The sequence below is a fragment of the Muntiacus reevesi genome, chromosome 7 (genome assembly GCF_963930625.1).
Source record: "Muntiacus reevesi chromosome 7, mMunRee1.1, whole genome shotgun sequence".
NCBI lineage: Eukaryota > Metazoa > Chordata > Mammalia > Artiodactyla > Cervidae > Muntiacus > Muntiacus reevesi.
Window position 1 is genome coordinate 25,557,714 of NC_089255.1, and position 23,688 is coordinate 25,581,401.

Sequence of the window (23,688 nt, forward strand, 5' to 3'; positions counted from 1 at the left end):
ATAGACCAAGAATCAGTGAGAAGACTTTGATTCTTACTGATCTGAGAGACTTTTTATTTATGAAGCATATTGTAAAGAAGAAAAGATCAGCAGCTCATTTTCTGGATTCTTATCGATGAATGTTGCCGCAGCCTAAGGGGAAAATGCAGGGAAGGACAGCAGAGCCAGCTCTGGGCTACTATCTTGAAGGGATAAAGGACTCATCAAAGTGGACGGGCCAGCCATTTTCACAGCCGATAACAATGACTCTGGAGGATTTTGCAGCTCTGTACTTGCATGGAGGCCGGGAGGAACCTCCTCTATGCTTGCAGGTGGTGACCTGGAATGTAGACCTGCTTATTCTGAGATTGCCTCCGTAAGGCTCTCCATTCCTGTCTTCACAGATGGTCTTGATGTCATTCTTGTTGCCATGAATAAAGGTGTTGGTGTCTTTGCAAGGTCTGGTCAGGCCTCGATTTTGCATGATGTTATTACAGTATTTGTCATCCCGGCCCTTTGGTTTGGCATCGTAGTGCTGGGTCAGGAAGTGTCTGTATCTGTAGTCATCTTGATCCAGGGCCAGTGGGGTCAGACCCAGACCCAGCATGAAGACCAAAAACAGGGGGCTCAGGACCATGACCATCTCTTCCAACAAAGGCTCCTGCCAAGGGCAAAAATAGATGCAGTAGGGCACAGAACAGCATTGCCAAACTAGGCTAAAAGGACAGGGATTTGTTTTATGGTGGGGTGCCATGAATCATGGAGGAGAAAATGGCAATCCACTCCAGTACTCTTGCCTGGAAATTCCCATAGACAGAGGAGCCTGGTAGGCTACAGTCCATGGGGTCGCGAAGAGTCGGACACGACTGAGCGACTTCACTTTCACTTTTCACTTTCATGCACTGGAGAAGGAAATGGCAACCCACTCCAGTATTCTTGCCTGGAGAGTCCCAGGGACGGAGGAGCCTGCTGGGCTGCCGTCGATGGGGTCGCACAGAGTCGGTCACGACTAAAGCGACGTAGCAGCAGCCATGAATCAGGTAACCGCTGTCACTAGGTATATAATTTTCTTTTCCTTTCCTCAGTAGTCTCATCTGTCTCATCAATCAATTTCTTTGGAAAGTCAATTTAAAAGTCTCCTGAACACAACTTCCAAATGCAAACACTCTTTCCTATCCCTGAAGATCACTGAAAATTTATATTTCTATCAGTGATACCATTAAAAAATCCATTCACATTCATTTATTAACTGGGTACCAAACACCATGCTAGGTCCTAGAACACAAAGACCATTAAGACATACCAAGTGTCTCCCTAATACAGGGTACAGCACCCGTGGGGGGATCAGCCATGGGGAAGGCATCAGAGCACCGATATACAAAGATGAAACAAAAAGATATACACTGAGAGCTATGAAGATGAGGGACTTTCAGGGAACCTGGAGCCCAGGGAAGGGCGATCAGAGAGGATTGGTGAAGATGGATTCCAGGGCAAGTCAATCCATCAGCTGACTATGAGGAGAGCAGGGAGAGCAGTTTCACCAGGAATTGAATGGAAGCAGAAGTAGCAGAACTAATTCCCCAAGAAGTAAGTGCTTCATGGCCAAATGTGGAATTATTACTATTTAGGAAGAACAGGGACAAGTGTGGAAGAATCTGTGTCGTACTTGGGAGTGGGTCTGGGGTGGGCTCTTACAGAGAACTGGAGGAAGAGGAATTCAAGCATACTCTTGACAGCTTCTTGCACTGGGAACAGTTTGGATTACTCTCAGAGAATATTTTCCCGTTTCCCTGAAGGCCTATGTGGACAGTTACACAACAGGCAAATGGTATTATCATGTGGCTAAACAAATAAACAACAAAACACTTCAGACCTTTTCATTAAACAAAAGGCTTTATAATTTGCTGTATTGATTTCTTAACATCTTCCTCAAAAGAAGAGAGAGCTGCCGTCATCACTCAGGAGCACTCAAATAAAACTGTAAAGCTCACACATCCCAGGAATGGTGTGTCACAGTACTCAGCACAGCCAGAGAGTAAATATTGTTCTTCTTGCTGGGATATGATTTTAACTCAATGACAGATAATTAAAAATAGAATTAGACCAACATAATTTATAACAAAATAGAAAACAAGCTTCTTATGAGCCACTAAGATTTTATTTCTTCTGGAAGTTGAGAATTGGAGCATTGCAAGATACTTATTGCTTGTAGCAGATAGTTTCTGACTACACCATCACTTCTTTGGAGGAAAATTGAAAGAATAGGGCCTTTTTAAAAAACCACCATGGTCCTACTTCACTTTTTACCAAATAAATGTGAATGTCCTCATGTCTAACAATAAAAAGAACTTTTCAACGTTAATTGGAAACTGATTTTTATAACTTGGTTTTTCAAATTGTTTTCCAATGAGTAACTTATCCAATTTATAATTGGCTATGATTTCTCGTCAGTCATCACACATGCTGAGAAATTCTTAGACTGGGATAAAAATCTTATCTTCAATTTATTTTTAAATATACTATAATCTTTATGAATCCTAAACTTAAACGTAAGTGGTATCAGTTCAGTTCAGTTCAGTCGTGTCCAACACTTTGCGACCCCATGAATCGCAGCACGCCAGGCAGTGCCATGGATATTAAATTATTAATTTTTATATTGTGATTTTCTTGTTGTAAGTCAATAAACATATTTTCATATTAACTATTTTTGTAGCCCTTAAAGAGGCCACGAGTTGTAGCACTAAACCTGTAGTGATGTTAAACAATCCTGGTAATACAACTGTGGATCTAGAAAGACAAAAGAATTCGGGGTTCTGCTGCTTACATGGGAAGGCATGTCAGAGTGAGCTTTCTAATCAGCATCTGACATTGATCTGCCTTGACTGTTTTATTGCTGTTCAGTCGCTCAATTGTCGCCAACTCTTTGTGACTCCATGGACTGCAGCATGCCAGGCTTCCCTGTCCTTTACCATCTCCTGGAGCTTGCTCAAATTCATGTCCATTGAGTTGGTGATGCCATCCAACTATCTTATCTTCTGTTATCTCCTTCTCCTCCTGCCTTCAATCTCCTTGCAATCCAAGGGACTCTCAAAAGTCTTCTCTAACACCACAGTTCAAAAGCATCAATTCATCAGCGCTCAGCCTTCTTTGTGGTCCCGAGCTCACATCCATACATGACTGCTGGAAAAACCATAGCTTTGACTCTACAGACCTTTTTCAGCAATGTGCTATCTCTGCTTTTTAATATGCTGTCTAGCTTTGTCATAGCTTTTCTTCCAAGGAGCAAGTGTGTTTTAATTTCATGGCTGCAGTCACCATGCACAGTGATTTTGGAGCCCAAGTAATAAAGTCTGTCACTGTTTCCATTTTTTCCCCATCTATTTGCCATGAAGTGGTGGGACCAGATGCCATGATCTTAGTTTTTTGAATGTTCAGTTTTAAGCCAGCTTTTTCACTCCTTTTTCACCTTCATCAAGAGGTGTTTTAGTTCCTCTTCGCTTTCTGCCATTAAAGTGGTATCATCTGCATATCTGAGGTTGTTGATATTTCTCCCAGCAATCTTGATCCCAGCTTGTGCTTCCTCCAGCCCAGCAAGTCACATGATGCACTCTGCATATAAGTTAAATAAGCAGGGTGACAATATGCAGCCTTGACATATTCCTTTCCCGATTTTGAACCAGTCCGTTGTTCCACGTCTGTTTCTGACTGTTGCTTTTTGACCTGCATACAGGTTTCTCAGGAGGCAGGTAAGGTGGTCTGGCATTCCCATCTCTTTAAGAATTTTCCAGTTTGTTGAGATCCACACAGTCAAAGGCTTTAGAGTAGTCAATGAAGCAGAAGTAGATGTTTTTCTGGAATTTCCTTGCTTTTTCTATGATCCAATGGATGCTGACAATTTGATCTCTGGTTTCTCCACCTTTTCTAAATCCAGCTTGTGCATCTGGAAGTCCTCAATTCATGTACTGTTGAAGGCTAGCTTGAAAGATTCTGAGCATTACCTTGCTGGCATGTGAAATGAGCCCAATTGTACAGTAGTTTGAACATCCTCTGGAACTGCCCTTCTTTGAGATTGGAATGAAAACTGACCTTTTCTTGTTCTGTGGCCACTGCTAAGTTTTCCAAATTTGCTGGCATAATGAGTTTAGCACTTTAACAATGTCGTCTTTTAGGATTTGAAGTAGCTCAGCTGGAATTCCATCACCCCCGCTAGCTTTGTTCATAGTGATGCTTCCTAAGGCCCACTTACCTTCACATTCCAGGATGTTTGGCTCTAGGTGAGTGCTCACTCCATCGTGGTTATCTGGGTCATGAAGCCCTTTTTTGTATAGTTCTGTGTATTCTTGCCACCGCTTATTAATCTCTTCTGCTTCTGTTAGGTCCACACCATTTCTGTCCTTTATTGTGCCCATCTTTGCATGAAATGTTCCCTTGGTATCTCTAATTTTCTCGAAGAGATCTCTAGTCTTTCCCATTCTATTGTTTTCCTCTACTCCTTTGCATTGTTCACTCAGGAAATGAACAATTTCTTATCTTTCCTTGCTATTCTTTGGAACTCTGCATTCAGATGGGTATCTCTTTCCTTTTCTCCTTTGCCTTTCGCTTCTCTTCTTTTCTCAGCAATTTGTAAGGCTTTCTCAGACAACCATTTTGCCTTTTTGCATTTCTTTTTCTTTGGGATGGTTTTGGTCATTACGTCCTGTGAAATGTTACGAATCTCTGTCCATAGTTCTTCAGGCACTCTGTCTACCAGATCTAATCCTTTGAATCTATTTGTCACTTCTACTGTATAATCATAAGGGATTTAAGTTTCCTCTGTTCATAGTTCTTCAGGCACTCTGTCTACCAGATCTAATCCTCTGTCTATCAGATGTAATCCTTTGAATCTATTTTTCCCTTCTATTGCATAATCATAAGGGATTTGATTTAAGCTTACATTGCACTTTTCAGTCTGCTGGATGTGTTTTCTCTATTTTTTTGAAAAAGTTTTCCAGCAATCGCTGAAAGATAAATTTAACATCCCAACCTTCATAGAAAGGAAAAGTTTGCCCCCTGTTACCTGAGATGGAAATGACTGATAAGGAAAAAGGCATTGCTCTCCCATCCAACCCTCTCAGGGGGAAGCTGAATAGAGAAAATGGGGGGAAGATCAATAGACCAGGAATCAGTGAGAAGACTGATTCTTGCTGATTTCAGAGAATTTTTATTTATGAAGCATCTTGTAAAGCATAAAAGAAAAGATCAGCAGCTCATGTTCTGGATTCTTAGCAATGCATGTTGCCATAATGCGAGGGGGAAATGCAAGGAAGGAAGAGCAGAGCCAGCTCTGGACTACGGTCTTGGAGGGATAGAGTTCTCCTCAAAGTGGACAGGAAAGCCATCTCGACAGCGAATAACAATGACTCTGTTTGCTTTGAAGGCTCTGTACCGGCATGGAGGCCGGGTGGACCCTCCTATATGCTTGCAGGTAGTGACCTGGAAGGGAGACCTGCTTCTTCTAAGACCGTCTCTGTAAGGTTCTCCATTACTATCACCACAGATGGCCCTGATGTCATCACTGTTGCCATGAACAAAGGTGTTGGTGTCTTTGCAGGGTCTAGTCATGTTTCGTCTCTCCATCATGGTGTTACAGTATCTGTCATCGTGGCCTGCTGGGCTAGGATCATAGTGCTTCCTTAAAAATCCCCTGTACCCATCATTTTGAGCCAGGGTTTGTGGGGTCAGGACCAGATCCAGCATGAAAACCAAAAACAGGGGGCTCAAGACCATGACCATGTCTTCCAACAAAGGCTCCTGCAAAGGGCAAAAGGAGATTAAGTAGGGCACAGAACAGCATTGCCAAATTAGGACTTTTCTCTCTGACAAGGTATCATGAGTCAGGTATCCTTCATCACTACTTAGTGATATTCTTTTCATTTTCTCGAAAAGGAAATGTTTCATCTTGTCTATTGATTCCTTTGAAAAGTCAATTTAAAAGTCTCCTGAACACAACTCCAGCCTCAGCTGATCTTTCCTATCCCTGAGGATCACTGAAAATGTACATTTCTATCAGTTGAAACATTACAAAATCCATTCACACGCTTTAATTCAGTTATTGGCTAATTTAATAGCAAACTCTATATAAGTCCCTACTGGGTACCAGGCACCATGCTAGGTCCTGGAAGACAAAGGCCATTAAGACACACCAAGTGCCTCCGTAATACGGGATGTGGCACCCATGGGGAAGGGATGGGAGCACCAGGCTACTGAGATGAGACAGTAAGATAGATGCTGAAAGCTATGAAGAAGAGGGACTTCTATGGAACCTTGAATCCCAGGGAAGGGGCGATCAGAGGATTGTTGAAGACAGATCGCAGGCACTCAAGTCAATCCATCAGTTGACTGGGAGGACAGCAGTTGCACCCTGAGGGGCTGAGGTGAAGGGAAGCGGACCCAATTCCCCAAGAAATAGGTGGTTCGTGGCCAAAGGTGGAATTGTTATATAAACTACCATACAGTTGTGCTCATTTCACATTCTAGCAAGTTATGCTCAAAATCTTTCAAGCTAGGCTTCAGCAGTATGTGATCCTAGAACTTTCAGATGTACAAGCTGGGTTTCAAAGAAGCAGATGAACCAGAGGTCATAACACTCTAATGACAGAAAGTGAAGAGGAACTAAAGAGCCTCTTATTGAGCCTGAAAAAGCTAACTTAAAACTCATTGTTAAAAAGACTAGGATCATGGCATCTGGTCTCACCACTTTATGGCAAATAGAAGGGGAAAACACAGAAGTAAGTGACAGATTTTAATTTTCTTGAACTCCAAAATCACTGCAGACGGTGACTGCAGCCATGAAATTAAAAGACACTTGCTTCATCCTCTAGAGGACTGGAGGAAGAGGAACTCAAGCTTATTCTTAGGAGCTTCTTGAACTGGGAGCAAATAGGATGATCCTCAGAGGATATTTTTCAGTTTCCCTGAATACATACCTACACTGATACACAATAGGCAAATGGTATTACCACATGGTAAAACAAGCAAACAAAATACCTTAGATCTTTTCATCAAATCAAAGGTGTTGTAATTTCCTTATTGATTTTTAATATCTTCTTCAAAAGAAGAAAGCTTCTATCAACTCTCAAGAGCAGTCAACTCAAACTGTAAAACTCAAACATTTTAGGAATGGTGTGTCACAGACACTCAACACACCCAGAGAGCAAATACTATGTTTCTTCCTGGGGCACAATTTTAACTCAATGACACATAATTTAAGATAGAATTAAATAGGCATAGAATATAATAAAATAGATAACAAATATCTTACAGTTACTAAGATTTTATGTGTTCTGAAACTTGAGAACTGAAAGATATTTGTTGTTTGTAGCAGGTGGTTTCTGCTATACCTTCAGTTCTTTGGGAAAAACTGTGACAAACAAGGCCTTTTTGTAAACCACCATAGTTCTACTCCACATCTCACCAAATAGATGTGAATGCCCTCACATCCAACAATAAAAATAACTTTCCACAGGAAATTAGAAACTGATTTTTATAACTTTTGTTTTTCAAATTGTTTTCCTATGAGTAACTCATTCGTTTTATAATTGGCTATGATTTCTTGCCATGAAGAGATGGGACCAGATGCCATGATCTTAGTTTTCTGAATGTTGAGCTTTACGCCAACATTTTTACTTTCCTCTATCACTTTCTTCATCAAGAGGCTTTTTAGTTCCTCTTCACTTTCTTCCATAAGGGTGGTGTCATCTGCATATCTGCGGTTATTGATATTTCTCCCAGCAAACTTGATTCCAGCTTGTGCTTCTTCCAGCCTAGTGTTTCTCATGATGTACTCTGCATATAAGTTAAATAAGCAGGGTGACAATACATAGCTTTGGCATACTCCTTTTCCATTTTGACACAAGTCTGTTGTTCCATGTCTAGTTCTAACTGTTGCTTCCTGACCTGCATATAGGTTTCTCAAGAGGCAGGTCAGGTAGTCTGGTATTCCCATCTCTATCAGAATTTTCCACAGTTTATTGTGAGCCACACAGTCAAAGGCTTTGGCATAGTCAATAAAGCAGAAATAGATGTTTTTCTGGAACTCTCTTGCTTTTTTGATGATCCAGTGGATGTTGGCAATTTGATCTCTGGTTCCTCTGCCTTTTCTAAATCCAGCTTGAACATCTGGAAGTTCACAGTTCACGTATTCCTGAAGCCTGGCTTGGAGAATTTTGAGCATTACTTTACTAGCATGTGAGATGAGTGCAATTGTGCAGTAGTTTGAGCATTCTTTGGGATTGCTTTTCTTTGGGATTGGAATGAAAACTGACCTTTTCCAGTCCTGTGGCCCCTGCTGAGCTTTCCAAATTTGCTGACATATTGAGTGCAGCACTTTCACAGCATCATTGTTCAGGATTTGAAATAGCTCAACTGGAATTCCATCACATCCACTAGCTTTGTTCATAGTCATGCTTTCTAAGACCCACTTGACTTCACATTCCAGGATGTCTGGCTCTAGGTGAGTGATCACACCATCGTGATTATCTGGGTTGTGAAGACTTTGTACAGTTCTTCTGTGTATTCTTGCCACCTCTTCTTAATATCTTCTGCTTCTGTTAGGTCCATACCAATGTTCCCTTGATAACTCTAATTTTCTTGAATAGATTTCTAGTCTTTCCCATTCTGTTGTTTTCCTCTATTTCTTTGCCTTGATCCCTGAGGAAGGCTTTCTTATCTCCCCTTGCTATTCTTTGGAACTCTGCATTCAAATGGGAATATCTTTCCTTTTCTCCTTTGCTTTTCACTTCTCTTTGTTTCACAGCTATTTGTAAGGCCTCCTCAGACAGCCATTTTGCCTTTTTGCATTTTTTTTCCATGGGAATGCTCTTGATCCCTGTCTCCTGTACAATGTCACGAACCTCCGTCCATAGTTCATTGGGCACTCTATCAGATCTAGTCCCTTAAATCTATTTCTTACTTCCACTGTATAGTCTTAAGGGATTTGATTTAGGTCATACCTGAATGGTCTAGTGGTTTTCCCTACTTTCTTCAATTTAGGTCTTAATATGGCAATAAGGAGTTCATGATCTAAGCCACAGTCAGCTCCTGGTCTTGTTTTTGCTGACTGTATAGAGCTTCTCCATCTTTGGCTGCAAAGAATATAATCAATCTGATTTCGGTGTTGACCATCTGGTGATGTCCATGTGTAGGGTCTTCTCTTGTGTTGTTGGAAGAGGGTGTTTGCTATGACCAGTGCGTTCTCTTGGCAAAGTTCTATTAGCCTTTGCCCTGCTTCATTCTGTACTCCAAGGCTACATTTGCCTGTTACTCCGGGTGTTTCTTGACTTCCTACTTTTGCATTCCAGTCCCCTGTAATGAAAAGGACATCTTTTTTGGGTGTTAGTTATAAAAGGTCTTGTAGGTCTTCATAGAACCGTTCAACTTCAGCTTCTTCAGCGTTACTGGTTGCGGCATAGGTTTGGATTACCATGATATTGAATGGTTTGCCTTGGAAACGAACAGAGGACATTCTGTCATTTTGAGATTGCATCCAAGTACTGCATTTCAGACTCTTTTGTTGACCATAATGGCTACTCCATTTCTTCTAAGGGATTCCTGCCCACAGTAGTAGATATAAAGGTCATCTGAGCTAAATTCACCCATTCCAGTCCATTTTAGTTCGCTGATTCCTAGAATGTCGATGCTCACTCTTGCCATCTCCTGTTTGACCACTTCCAATTTGCCTTGATTCATGGACCTAACATTCCAGGTTCCTATGCAATATTGCTCTTTACAGCATCGGACCTTGCTTTTATCACCAGTCCCATCCACAACTGGGTATTGTTTCTGCTTTGGCTCCATTCCTTCATTCTTTCTGGAGTTATTTCTCCACTGATCTCCTGTAGCATATTGGGCACCTACCGACCTGGGGAGTTCCTCTTTCAGTATCCTATCATTTTGCCTTTTCATATTGTTCATGGGGTTCTCAAGGCAAGAATACTGAAGTGGTTTTCCATTCCCTTCTCCAGTGGACCACATTCTGTCAGAGCTCTCCACCATGACCCAACCGTCTTGGATGGCCCCACATGGCATGGCTTAGTTTCATTGAGTTAGACAAGACCGTGGTCTGTGCGATCACTTCATGGCAATTAGATGGGGAAACAGTGGAGAAACAGTGTCAGACTTTATTTTTTTGGACTCCAAAATCACTGCAGATGGTGACTGCAGCCATGAAATTAAAAGAGGTTTACTCCTTGGAAGGAAAGTTATGACCAACCTAGACAGCATATTAAAAAGCAGAGACATTACTTTGCCAACAAAGGTCCATCTAGTCAAGGCTATGGTTTTTCCAGTAGTCATGTGTGGATGTGAGAGTTGGACTATGAAGAAAGCTGAGCGCTGAAAAATTGATGCTTTTGAACTGTGGTGTTGGAGAAGACTCTTGAGAGTCCCTTGGAGTGCAAGGAGATCCAACCAGTCCATCCTGAAGGAGATAAGTCCTGGGTGTTCATTGGAAGGACTGATGCTGAAGCTGAAACTCCAATACTTTGGCCACCTGCTGCAAATAACTGACTCATATGAAAAGACCCTGATGCTAGGAGGGAAGGGGGCAGGAGAAGAAGGGGACGACAGAGATGAGATGGCTGGATGGCATCACCAACTCGATGGACAGGAGTTTGAGTAAACTCCGGGAGTTGGTGATGGACAGGGAGTCCTGGCGTGCTATGATTCATGGGGTTGCAAAGAGTCGGACACGACTGAGCAACTGAACTGAACTGAACTGATGATTTCTTGGCAATTATCACACAAGCTGAGAAATTTTTAAATGGGACAAAGATATGACCTTCAATTTATTTTTAACTGTACTATAATCTTTATGAATTCTAAATTTAAAAACAAATGATATAGAGTCATAGATATTAAATTATTTTTATATTGTGCTTTTCTTATGTGTAAATCAATAAACATATTTTCATGTTAAATATTTTCATAGCCCTTAAAGAGACCACCACCAGTTATAACACTAAGCCTGTAGTGATGCTAAACAGTCCTAGGAGCACAACTGTGACTCTAGAAAGACAAAAGGATTCAAGGTTCCGCTGGTTACATAGGAATGCATGTGACAGGTTGAACGAAATGATCTCTCTTTCTAACCAGCATCTGGCATTGATCTACCTTATCTGTATTATCTTATATATAGACAAATTTGGTATACTACCAAAGAATTACCAAATTGTACCCTAAGATTCTTTGGTCATTCTTCAACACTGAAAGAAAGAAAGAAATAGTCACTGAAATGGTTTCCATTAAGCACGTAAGAATCAGCAAAAGTATTTTGGGGAGGTTAGCAAGAAAGTGGTAGATGACTAGGTGAGTCACGCCTAAAAGAATAACAAGCTGTCCTACAGGGCCACTGCCCCAGCACAGCCGCTGGGCTGCCACGCTCCCCACGCGCCAAGCTCTTTACATGGCGCTTTCAGTCTCCTGGGTGTGTTTTCTTCTTCTTCTTTTTTTTTTTTAATTTTTATTAGTTGGAGGCTAATTGCTTTACAATATTGTAGTGGTTTTTGCCATACATTGACATGAATCAGCCATGGATTTGTGTTTTCTTTTTCTACTTTTTTGGAAGACACTTTTCTTGAATTGTAATCAGTTAAGCCCCCTGCTCTGCAATGGATAAATATCGCCTTTTAACGTCAAAGGCAGTTGTAGAATGGCAGGCTGTCAAGGGTGGAAGTATCCTTAATGGTCACACTGTGAACAGAGGCCAGAATCCCAGAGTTCAAAAATCTAACAGAACCTGAGCTGGTCGTACCCAAAAGAGTCATTAGGTGGCAGTGGTGGATAGGAATGTTGTCTCCCTCGCTTGGAGGAACCGGTGGGTCCTTGTAGGAGTCAGTACTGTACAGGGGATATTGCTGATCACAGAAGAGGATGTGAGCTGGCAGGCCTGGCCACAGTCTCTGTCCAAACACTCTATGCCTTAGATATTAAGACCAAGGACACCTCACTAGATACGAGTGTCAAAGCAAAAGTCACAAAGCTCAGGATATCACAAATAAAGATTTAGTGGTTACCAGGTTTCATGCCTGCCATTCCTAAACCGTTATTCATGGGATCTTAAGCAAACAATTACCTATTTACTTATAAATGTTTCTTGCATCCCCACTCAGTCACTCAGTCGTTACCGACTCTCTGTGACTGTATGGACTGCAGCCCACCAGGATCTTCTGTCCACAGCATTATTCCGGAAAGAATACTGGAGTAGGTTGCCATGCCCTCCTCCAGGATAAGTGTTTCCTACTGGCATATAATCTACAACAGGGCAGAGAGCATATTATTCACCTTGAATCATACTACATGCCTCATAGCAGACCCGCAATATATATATTTTTTAATGACTGTTTTAATTTTCGTCTCCAAACCTAAATTTGCTTACTATAAAATGAGAGGTGCTCACTGTAAAAGTCTGAAATTCTGTGGTTCTCATTAAGGCATCAGGGAACCTTTCTAGTTTCATAGCAAATGTCCAGTGACCACGGAATTGTAAAGATAAGTTTGTATGGATTTAGTTGGTGGCACAGATAGGATGATGTGAGCCCAATCTCACTGGTATGTATCATCCTTTAAGGATCAGGGCGTAAGCCCAGCCCTCTTCACCTCTAGTTAAGGCGTTGAGCCTACCTCAGGGCTTGGCACCCTAAAAAGTTATTTGTTTGTTGGGAGGTTGAAGCCTTCATGTTCCAGTCTGGGGAGGTAAAGGAATATCTTTATTTTTGATCTACAAAATTTGCAAAATTCAGCCTGTAACAACTCAGCTGAAGTTTGCTTAGACTTATTGTAATTTTGACTCCCTGAGACATCCAGAAACCAAATCCCAGCAAACACACTATGGCCACCTCTATCTAACATCTGCTCCCCCACTTCACACATTGTTTTCAATTCTCACATGTTTGAGATTCTAAACTTCTGGAAATGAGAGGTAAAATGGAATTGGGGAAAAAACAAGTAAGAGACAGAAGGTTTGTGGTACAGAAGTGAATCTGCCTAGGCAAATGGTGCAGAGCCTCACATTTGGTCAAGGATAGTCAGACTCATTTACACAGATCCTTCTAGACCCAAGCACATATTTGGCAGTGGAATTTATTTCAAATGTTCTTTAGATTTTTATCCTGTGTCTCAGACTAATCTCTTGGTCTTTATAAAAATTAACATTCTTGTCCTCTCTGACAGGCAATATTTTGTATTCAAGGGAGCCATCAAACTTCACGTACCAGAGAATTACCCCAACCTTTGATGATGAGTAATTATGGTCAATGCACCTTCTTTTGATCTTGGGGTGTGTTCCACTTGCTTTCAAAGAACACCCAAAACTTACTTTCTTCCTTTTTTGCTGTTCCACACAGCTTGTGGGATCCTAGTTCCCTGACAAGGAATTGAACCCATGCCTTTGGCAGTGAAAGCATGGCATAGTCCTGCTTGGATTGTTAGGGAACTCCTCCAAAATTTTCTTAAAGAAGTTAGCTGGGAAGCTTACAAGTAAACAGAGATTGGACTTCCCTGGTGATGCAGTGGCCAAAGCTCTACATTCCCATGCATGGGGCCAGGGCTTGATCCCAGGTCAGGGAACTAGATCCCTCCTGCCACAACTAAGAGTGCCAGCACCACAACTAAAGATCCTGTATGCTGCAACAAGGATTGAAGATTCCTGTGCCACAATTAACACCTGGTGCAGGCAAATAAATAAATAGATATTTAAGAAAAAGAAAACTAAGAGCTAAAAATATACTTTCTGTTTCTTTTCTTGTTCAGTGTCACACAAAACCTATACTGGGTTTTCGAAGAGACAAGTGCTCGGGCCTGGTGCACTGGGAGGACCCAGAGAAGTTGGGTGGAGAGGGAGGTGGGAGGGGGGATCAGGATGGGGAATACGTGTAACTCTATGGCTGATTCATGTCAATGTATGACAAAACCCACTGAAATGTTGTGAAGTAATTAGCCTCCAACTAATAAAATAAAATTAAAAAAAAAAACCAAAAAAAAAAAAAAAAAACCCAACATATATTGGGGAGGTGGGGGTGAGGTGGGGCTCCAGATACCCTTCAGCAAACAGCTTTCCCCAGGCTTTGGGGATTTTACCACAATTTAGAAATCTGTCCTAACCCTCTACTTGCTCCCAGGGGCACTAATTTGCCTTTATCTACATAAAGGATATCCACCAAAGAAATCTGTTTTCATTTTAAACTTTGGAACCTAATTCATTTTCTTCTGAATTCATGAGCTTGGGCCCAGAGGTTTTAAAATAGGGGAAAATAGTTTCATTTAAATGGATGGATGGCTATAGTATATAAACAAAAAACAAACAGACAAATAAATAAAATAATGGATTACCCAGATGGAAGAATCTTACAAATATCTGGAAGTTTCCCTCCAACTGCAGAGGGGTTCCCGCTATTTGTTCCTGGAGATGGGTTCCAGCCAAGTGAATCTGGAGGTCCCTCCTGGTTCTGATCACACAGTGATCTGATGAACAGGGTGGAGAGACCAGGTCTGAAAATTCCCAACCGTGACAGAGACACACAAACCAAGGACACTGCTCTTGAACAAACAATGAGAGTCGTTCACCTCTTCCCTGGGCATGATTTGGTCAACTATTAACTCGCCTTTGGATTAGAGATTTGTTCTAGGAGGCAAAGTTTGATAAATGTGGCCTTTTGTCCCCAAGTTGGCTTTTTATGACACCCCTGGTTCTTACCCCTGCCTGAGACAGGACCGAGGTTTCACTGTTCCCATGCAATGATCTGAATCCCAAAGATGTTGTTTCTTGGGCCAGCTCCAAGAACTGCCTTGTAGAAGCCTGCAGAGAAGATGGGGTCCCCCGGGAGGATGCAGCTCCACTGTGCTTTCTCTTTACCCACAGAATCTGGTCTCATGAACAGGTGCTAAGGAGGTTTTATAGAACCGGGAAAGCACTTCCAGAGAAGGTTATGTGACAGCTGTTACCACCCTGCACCTGACCTCAGCCTCCCAGCTATTACCCTTCAGAAGTATCCTTATCATGTTCCTGGGCTTCTCTTTCCTTTCATCTTTACCTGTCCACAAATGACTGTGAGTGTCCAGTCTTCCGCTGTAAAACTGACTAACTCCACCATCAATGCAACACTGCCTTGCATCCACTCACAAAATGGCTACGTTGCCTGCATAGAAAGTGGACGCAAGGGCACCAGGATCACTTTCAGATCCTATGGTTTCAAATACCAGGTAGCAGCAGGAGGCCAGCTGTTTCACAGGCCCCGGCAACCACCTTCACTGGTGTTGGATCTAGGACACTGTTGTCTTCTTTAAAAATACCAACCTTCTCTCGTCATTCACCCACCTCTGCATTTTCAGTCTCCCTGTATTTTAGGTGTCAGCTGAAGTCAGGCTGCCTATCAGTAAAACAAATGCATTTGAAATCATCATAATAATTATAACAATCATTGTTACCTTTCATTCTATGAAGAGCTCATATTTATTTATATGACTACATTTAATCCTCACCAAGACTGTTTGAGGTGGGTATTATGTAAGTCAGTTTTTTTTGTGTGTGTGAAGAAACTCCAAAATCAAACAAAACCTTGACTGAAGCAATCCTTTTTTATTTTCCTCCTGCTAATAACTTTCTTGATCCATCCAGTTTCTGCCTATAAAACTCTTTCATTGCTGAGCTTCTCAGAGCACCTCTCTTATTTACTAGATGAGATGCTGCCCCTTTCATGAATCATTTATCAAAGCCAATTAGGTCTTCAAATTTACTCAGTTGAATTTTGGTTTTTAACAGAGCAAAGAAAAATAGTGGGATGTGGGGCTTCTCCTGGCATCTAACAATGTGCCCACTCACTTTTCTTTTCTGAGCAAACACACTGTTTGAGAGGAGCACCTATTTTATTTTTTTTTAATAATTACTTTATTTTAATAGGAGAACAATTACTTTATAGTATGATGGTTTTTGCCATACATCGACATGAATGAGCCATCAGTGTACATGTGTCCCCCTAGCTTGAACCCCCCTCCCACCTCCCTCCACACCCCATCCCTCTGGGTTGTCCCAGAGCACTGGCTTTGAGTGCCCTGCTTCATGCATCGAACTTGCACTGGTCATCTATTTTACACACGGTACTATACATGTTTCAATGCTATTCTCTCAAATCATCCCACCCTCACCTTCTCCCACAGAGTCCAAAAGTCTGTTCTTTACATCTGTGTCTCTTTTGCTGCCCCGTATGTAGGATCATTGTTACACTCTTTCTAAATTCCATATATATGTGTTAATATACAATATTCGTGTTTTTCTTTCTGACTTACTTCACTTTTTATAATAAGCTCTAGTTTTACACACTTCATTAGAACTGACTCAAATTTGTTCCTTTTTATAGCTGAGTAATATCCCATTGTGTATATGTACCACAACTTCCTTATCCATTCATCTGCTGATGGACATCTAGGTTGCTTCCATGTTTTAGCTACTGTAAATAGTAAGAATACCTATTTTAAATTACCCACACATCATTCTTTAAACACACTGAAGAACTGAGTTTTAAAAAATTATCGACCATTACAAACCACAAAGCTGGGTTTTGCTTTGAGATTCAATCAGAAGATCTTTTATCAGAGAGTTCAGGTTTATAAATATAAATAATGTGATCTTAAAACAAAGTTATCAACCAGTCACTTATTAGGGAGAAGGCTCTCAGGCTCCTGCGACAACCTTAGTGCCTTAGCAACCCTGGACTAGGAAGCAGCAGCCGACTCCCACTGTCCAAGGGGATCAAGACAAATTAACCAACATGACCCCATCCTTCTCTGGTAAATCACCTAAAAGCAGCAGATCAGCCTCTGATTTTAGAGTCACGCAGTAGTGCTGGTGGGCAGCCTCCAGCTTCTGAACACAGCTAAGTCCTATCTCTTCCCCTTGGATTTTACCTGACAAACATTTGGAGATTACACAACCTATCCCTGGGCTTCCCAGGTGGTGCTAGTGGTAAAGAATCCATCTGCCAATGCAGGCAAGACATAAGGGGCCTGAGTTCAATCCCCAGGTTGGGAAGATCCCCTGGAGAAGGAAATGGCAACCCACTCCAGTATTCTTGCCTGGAGAATCCCGTGGACAGAGGAGTCTAGCAGGCTGCAGTCCATAGGGTTGCACAGAGTTGGATGCAACATAGCAGCAGCAGCAATCCATTCATAGAACTGACAATGCCAAAAGCAAGTTGGTGAGTAATGAATGGTTACTTTTATTCTAATTGCTTTTCTTTTCACCTTGGCACAATGAGTTGATGCAAACAGAAAATAAGATTTTGAAATAAAAAGAAAATTTTAATATTTTATTAAAATGCATCTAAATGCTTACTCGATATGCCAGCAAATTTGGAAAACTCAGCAGTGGTCACAGGACTGGAAAAGGTCAGTTTTCATTCCAATCCCAAAGAAAGACAATGCCAAAGAATGTTCAAACCACTGTGCAATTGCACTCATCTCACAGGATAGCACAGTAATGCTCAAAATTCTCCAAGCCAGGCTTCAACAGCACATGAACCATGAACTTCCAGATGTTCAAGCTGGGTTTGGAAAAGGCAGAGGAACCAGAGATCAAATTGCCAACATACATTTATTGGATCATCGAAAAAGCAAGAGAATTCCAGAAGAGCATCTACTTCTGCTTTATTGACTATGCCAAAGCTTTTGACTGTGTGGATCACAATAAACTGTGGAAAATGCTGAAAGAGATGGGAATACCAGACCACCTGACCTGCCCCTTGAGAAATCTATATGCAGGTCAGGAAGCAACAGTTAGAACTGGGCATGGAACAACAGACTGGTTCCAATCTGGGAAAGGACTATGTCAAGGCTGTATATTGTCACCCTGCTTATTTAACTTCTATGCAGAGTACATCATGCGAAATGCCAGGCTTGATGAAGCACAAGCTGGAATCAAGATTGCTGGGAGAAATATCAATAACCTCAGATATCCAGATGATACCACCCTAACGGAAGAAAGTGGAGAGAAACTAAAGAATCTATTGATGAAAGTGAAAGAGGAAAGTGAAAACTTGGCTGAAAACTCAACATTCAGAAAACTAAGATATGGTATCCGGTCCCATCACTTCATGGCAAATAGGTGGGGAAACAATGGAAATAGTGAGAGACTTTATTTTTTTGGGCTCCAAAATCACTGCAGATGGCAACTGCAGCCATGAAATTAAAAGACGCTTGCAGGCAAGAGTGGGATGTTTTGAGAGAACAGTATCAAAACATGTATATTATTAAGGGTGAAACAAATCACCAGCCCAGGTTGGATGCATGAGACAAATGCTCAGGGCTGGTGCACTGGGAAGACCCAGAGGGATCGGGTGGAGAGGGAGGTGGGAGGGGGGTTCAGGAAGGGGAACACATGTAAATCCATGGCTGATTCATGTCAATGTATGGCAAAAACCACTACAATATTGTAAAGTAATTAGCCTCCAACTAATAAAAATAAATGGAAAAAAATGGGGTAAACCCAATAAAAGAAAACAAAACAAAACAAAACACGCTTGCTCTTTGGAAGAAAAGCTATGACCAACCTAGACAGCATATTAAAAAGCAGAGACATTACTTTGTCCACAAAGGTTCATCTAGTCAAGGCTATGGTTTTTCCAGTAGTCATGTATGGATGTGAGAGTTGGACTCCAAAGAAAGTTGAGCGCCAAAGAATTGATGCTTTTCAACTGTAGTGTTGGGGAAGATTCTTGAGGGTCCCTTGGACTGCAAGGACATCAAACCAGTCCATCCTAAAGGAAATCAGTCCTGAATATGCTTTGGAAGGACTGATGCTGAAGCTGAAACTCCAATACTTTGGCTACCTGATGGGAAGAACTGACTCATTGGAAAAGAATCTGAATCTGAGAAAGATTGGAAGCAGGAGAAGAAGGGGATGACAGGGGATGAGATGGTTGGATGGCATCACCAACATGATGGACATGAGTTTGAGTAAGCTCCAGGAGTTGGTGATGGACAGGGAAGCCTGGTGTGCTGCAGTCCATGGGGTTGCAAAGAGTCCAACACAGCTGAGCAACTGAACTGAAATGCTTACTCAAAATACCTACAATGAGAAGCTACAGTTAACCGTCCATATCCACAGGTTCCCCATCCTCAGATTCAACCATGGACCGAAAATATTTGAAAAAAAATTCCAGAAAGTTCTAAAAAGCAAAATGTTAAATTCACTGTGTCCCAGCAACTGTTTACATAGTATTTACATTGTATTAAGTATTATGAGTAATCTAGAGATCATTTAAACTATAGGGAAGATGTGTGCAGATTATATATTAGCACAAATACTATGTCATTTTATATAAGGGGCTTGAGCATCAGGTTTAGGACCCTTGGCAAGTCCTGGAACTAATTCCTGTTGAATACCGAAGGACTTCCCATAATCTATGATTAATGAATGCTATATCTTTTTGTCAGTAACTTCAACAGATGGGAAGCACCATGGTGGCTCAGACCGCAAAGCGTCTGCCTGCAATGCGGGAGACCCGGTTCGATCCCTGTGTTGGCAAGATTCCCCTGGAGAAGGAAATGGCAATCCACTCCAGTACTCTTGCCTGGAAAATCCCATGAATGGGGGAGCCTGGTAGGCTACAGTCCATAGGGTCGCAAAGAGTCGGACATGACTAAGCGACTTCACTTACCTTACCTTTAATAGATGGGAAGCAATTGCATTGCCAATTGAAAAAAATGCTCATATATTTAAAAACTGTTCTGTCAGCTTGAACTTAAAGCCATCCCCTATATTTTGAAATGTTTTTCACTCTCTCCTTCAAGCCAACAGTTTCCCTGCACAAGGACACAGGAAGCATGGGTTCTCCTTCTATGGACTTGGTGCTAGTATACCTTTCCCTTTATACAGAGTACATATGTTTAGTTCTGTCCCCAAGGGTAATTACAAAAGTAGGTGTTGGTGGGAAGAGATTAGTCTACAAATTCCTTCATAACAAAAAATGTTAGGTCTGTAAGTGTGAAACTTATTTAGTAACAGGAGTCAATGGTTAAAGGAGGATGAAAACGACATGGAAATAAGGACCACTCTTCTACCTCCAGGAAGTAGAAAACACTATTGACTGAGGGAGAGGGGGGACAAAGTCCTACTGGTCTACCTATATTTCCAAATAAAAACAAACAGTAACCATCCAGTTTTCAACAGACTCTGGGTTCTGTGCCCATTTGCTCTGTCCCAACTGAAGAAGGAAATGGAAACCCACTCCAGTGTTCTTGCCTGGAGAATCCCAGGGACAGAGGAGCCTGGTGGGCTGCCGTCTATGGGTCGCAGAGTCGGACACAATGGTAGTGACTTAGCAGTAGCAGCAGCTCTTTGCCAGGTATTTCAGTGTGTTCTGAGAATAGCTGTTTACAGAGATTGTTTGCTCAAATACAGATTCAATAAAAACTAAAGAGGGATTTCACCAGCCTGCTGTGGTCCACTTTCTCAGCCATCTAATTTATGAATCACACTGGCACATGCTTCTAACAGTAACTGGGTAAACCTCTTAGCTTTGACTGCTTATACACTCACATCTGCTCTTTTAACAATAGCCAGAGTCATTCCTCTTTTTCTAGAATGATTTTCCCAAGCCAAACTAATTTGACTCAAAAGAGGATGTTGAGGGTGGGAAGTCAGTTACCAGGAAAAGCAAAATAAACAATTGAGGGTGGTTATGCAAACATGTCTTTGCCTTCTCCAGTTGGCAAGTTTGTAGAGATTTGGTCATCATCTTCTTCTGGGTACAGCAAGGGAGACATTCTTACTAAATGGACATTTCCCTTATAAATGTAAATGTTTCTTGTTACAAAAAGTTAACTCCTTTCAGGTTTTCAGGATTTTCTCCTTGTCTGCTGTTTTTTAGAAAACAACCAAGTTAAAATAATATGCCAAAGAGACATTTTGGGGTGGCAAATTCTGCTCCCCTACAGCTCACTTGAGATTTCCCCAGGCCCCCAAACACCGTTGAAAATTGCTTTTACTGTCCTTCCTAAATAAGCCTGTGTCGTTATCATTTGATGTGCTGTCACAGAGTAAGAAAGTTGAGGGCCCCAAGGTTCCACTAAGAAAGCTTAGAGAAGAGGTTGTTGGTGAAGTGTCTCAAAGAATTTCACAACTCAGGCTGAAGGTGGGTTAAGGGGGAGAAGACAGAGGAGAAAAGGAAAACATGAGTTCCCAAATGTCAGTTATGGTTGCAAAAACTTGACAAGTTATGGTTCATAAATCTGGCGATCATCCTGTTTTCCTGAGGAAGTGTAGCCTTCCTCGGATTTCCCTTCCGTTCACCAATTCTGCGGTCACGCTTAGAGCCTATGTTCTAGACAACAGGTATTTCATGCTGCCAGCTCTACTCAGCTGCAGAAAATAAGCAGCGGAGTAGGAATGTGGGCTAGAGGAGGGCATGGCAACCCACTCTAGTATTCTTGCCTGGAGAATTCCCATGCTCAGAGGAGCGGAGTGGGTCCCAGTCCATGGGGTGGCAGAGTGGAACACGACGGAGGGCCTATGCACAGGAATGTGGGATCCCTAACTGGAGAAGAATGGAATTTTTACCTTGTCTTCCAATCCTCAGCCCTTCCAGTCCAGTCCCGCAAACGCCTCCCCACAGAACTCCATACTGTCTCTGCTGAAAAGGGACTGCCTCGCCCAAACTCCCGGATAAAGCTACCAAAAAAGGAGGAGTAGAGGGGGAGATGAAGGAGCGGGAGTGGGAACCTACCTCGGCCTCGGAACAAGTCTGCAGAAATGGGCAAGACGGTGGAAAAGAAGTTTTTCTCACCCGCTTCTTCCCTGTAACGACGACGTCGAGTCGGGAGAAGTGCAAAGATGCAGAGGGGTGGAGAAGGGTCGGGGTGCGAGGCTTTTTGTAGTTGGGACGGCGCCCCACTTCTCCTAGGAGGCGCTTCCCGCCAGGACCCGCCTCCAAAGCAGGCGTCAGAGCAACCCCCGTTCTAGGCGGAACCGGAGGGTTTCTGCCTGGGCTGAGACTGAGCCTCATTGGCCAAGAGGACGCGGCCTGAGGGGGCCTGCAGACTGCAGGACCCTTACTCCAGGGAGGAAGGCTGCCTCTCTCAGGCGTCTGCTGGCGAGAGTCCAGTAAGTCAGGCAGTTTGGCCCGCACACATAACCAGATCCAGCTACCTTATGTTCGATCAGTGTACATCTTTTGTAAAACAGTTCGGAACGCCGGGAAATTTGCACAGAACAGCGGGAAAATTTGCACAGAACACAGCTTTTTTCAGCTATTAGTAAAGGTGGGGTAGAAAGGAGATAAAAGGATTGGGCTCGTCCGGGATTTGAACCCGGGACCTCTCGCACCCAAAGCGAGAATCATACCCCTAGACCAACGAGCCACGGCAAAAGCGAGATGCAGAGATTATCTCTGCATCTCACTTCTCCGTCAGCAATTGGCCGTGTGGTTGCTCTGAACTTTTATTCTCTGTGTAGACGTTTACCTTTGATTTTTATTAGCTGTTCTTTATGAAGTATCACGTCTGACTCTGACCTCACTTATTCTCCATCCGCGTCCTGGACCCCTCCAGACGCCAGATGGGGTGAGGAGAGGCAGCTTTTCAAGACGTCAGTCCCGAGTCTGAGCTCCAACAAGCCCCTCCCTGAGGAGTCTCTGAGTTCCAGACAGGAGGGAACCTGCAGAGAACCCAGTTGAGGGCCCGAGCTGGGGTCGACTGCAAGACTGTAGGGTTCAGAACACCAGGACAGATGCCCAGGATGTGTATCTGTCCGGCTGCTACTACTTCGCGAGAGTGTAAAATCCTAGGGGCAGGAATGACCGGCATCAAAATACGGGTAGCCAGTATTCTGATCTATTGTAGGTGAACCAGTCTGGGGCGTGTTCGTAAAGATCAGACCCCCGAAGTTTCCTTGAATGAGAATCAAATGTTCCATTTCCCCACCTTTAAGTTGTTTCCACAGTTTGAAATTCTCTTTCCCAATCACATCCCAATTTACGTCAAAGCCTATTCCTTCCTGCTCCAGTTCAAAAAAAATTTTTTTTGGTTGTTGTTGTTGGAACTATTAAAATCTGTTAACAGTTGAATAAATTAAAAGTCTCTCCTCACTGAATGGACATGTGCGTGTAGTGTGAATGAAGTTCTCAGGGGGTTGTCCCGCAAATTAGAGCTCTAAGGACCGCAGAATAGAATATATATTCAGTACCAACGAGTGGTGTTGGATCTTCAACAGGCGGCAACCTAAATTCAGTTAAACCATCAAACTCAGAACTTCTTCAGATGGTTGGAAGAGTTAGTGCTCACTCCCCCTTTTCTGAAAACTGTGCCCAATGGGACCGTTTTCTGGATAACAAAACCATCTTTGGAACGTGGTAAGGTCTGGAGGAAAATAGCCTAGAACACTTAAAACGACGTGAGAAATTGGAGTGCAAGGGCTCACGAAGCGGTTGCCACCCCCAAAACACTCATCTCTTCCTTCGAGCCGGAATCGAACCAGCGACCTAAGGATGTCTACTCTCGAAAGTACTACAGTCCTCCGCTCTACCAGCTGAGCTATCGAAGGAAGCGCGAGCAGCAGCTACCTAGAATTTTGTATTAAGAACATTGATAAACAGAGATTCCGGCACAATAGCCCACTAGTTACCAGTGTGTGGGTACCACGTAGCCGAGCAGCTTAGGAGAAAGTCCCTCATCCACACTTCTACG

The 23,688-nt window shown here is 42.5% G+C and overlaps 3 protein-coding genes and 2 non-coding genes across 7 annotated transcripts in view; all 5 read right to left on the bottom strand.

The window, feature by feature from the left end:
- The window catches only part of RNASE4 (ribonuclease A family member 4), a 29,249-nt gene extending 7,385 nt beyond the window's left edge, over positions 1-21,864 (bottom strand). The window contains exon 1 of one of the 2 annotated variants that reach the window (XM_065941060.1): positions 21,566-21,632. The gene's annotated coding sequence lies outside the window, so the exon portion shown is untranslated. Of the gene's footprint in view, positions 1-21,565; positions 21,633-21,731 lie in introns of those variants that run through there. The other variant, XM_065941059.1, reaches the window with a different exon arrangement.
- LOC136171956 (angiogenin-1-like) lies at positions 45-21,861 on the bottom strand. Of its 2 annotated transcripts, none has more exons than XM_065941055.1 (2): positions 21,732-21,861; positions 45-640 (listed from the first exon to the last, which is right to left on the bottom strand). In XM_065941055.1, exon 2 carries the CDS (start codon positions 620-622, stop codon positions 179-181), a length of 444 nt encoding a protein of 147 aa, XP_065797127.1. In that variant the 5' UTR covers positions 623-640; positions 21,732-21,861; the 3' UTR covers positions 45-178. The 2 variants fall into 2 exon arrangements, with proteins under 2 accessions (XP_065797127.1, XP_065797128.1); XM_065941056.1 differs by lacking the exon at positions 21,732-21,861 and adding an exon at positions 21,566-21,624.
- LOC136171957 (angiogenin-2) lies at positions 5,053-22,025 on the bottom strand. The gene is made up of 2 exons (XM_065941057.1): positions 21,792-22,025; positions 5,053-5,769 (listed from the first exon to the last, which is right to left on the bottom strand). The coding sequence occupies exons 1-2, from the start codon at positions 22,008-22,010 to the stop codon at positions 5,308-5,310; spliced, it is 681 nt and encodes a 226-aa protein (XP_065797129.1). The 5' UTR covers positions 22,011-22,025; the 3' UTR covers positions 5,053-5,307.
- Positions 22,026-22,293: 268 nt separating this feature from the next.
- On the bottom strand, positions 22,294-22,365 carry TRNAP-UGG (transfer RNA proline (anticodon UGG)). The gene has a single exon. It is a non-coding gene; the product is annotated as a tRNA-Pro (tRNA).
- Positions 22,366-23,455: 1,090 nt separating this feature from the next.
- Positions 23,456-23,545, bottom strand: TRNAY-GUA (transfer RNA tyrosine (anticodon GUA)). Its single transcript is given in 2 exon segments — positions 23,456-23,491; positions 23,509-23,545. It is a non-coding gene; the product is annotated as a tRNA-Tyr (tRNA).
- Positions 23,546-23,688: the final 143 nt, after the last annotated feature.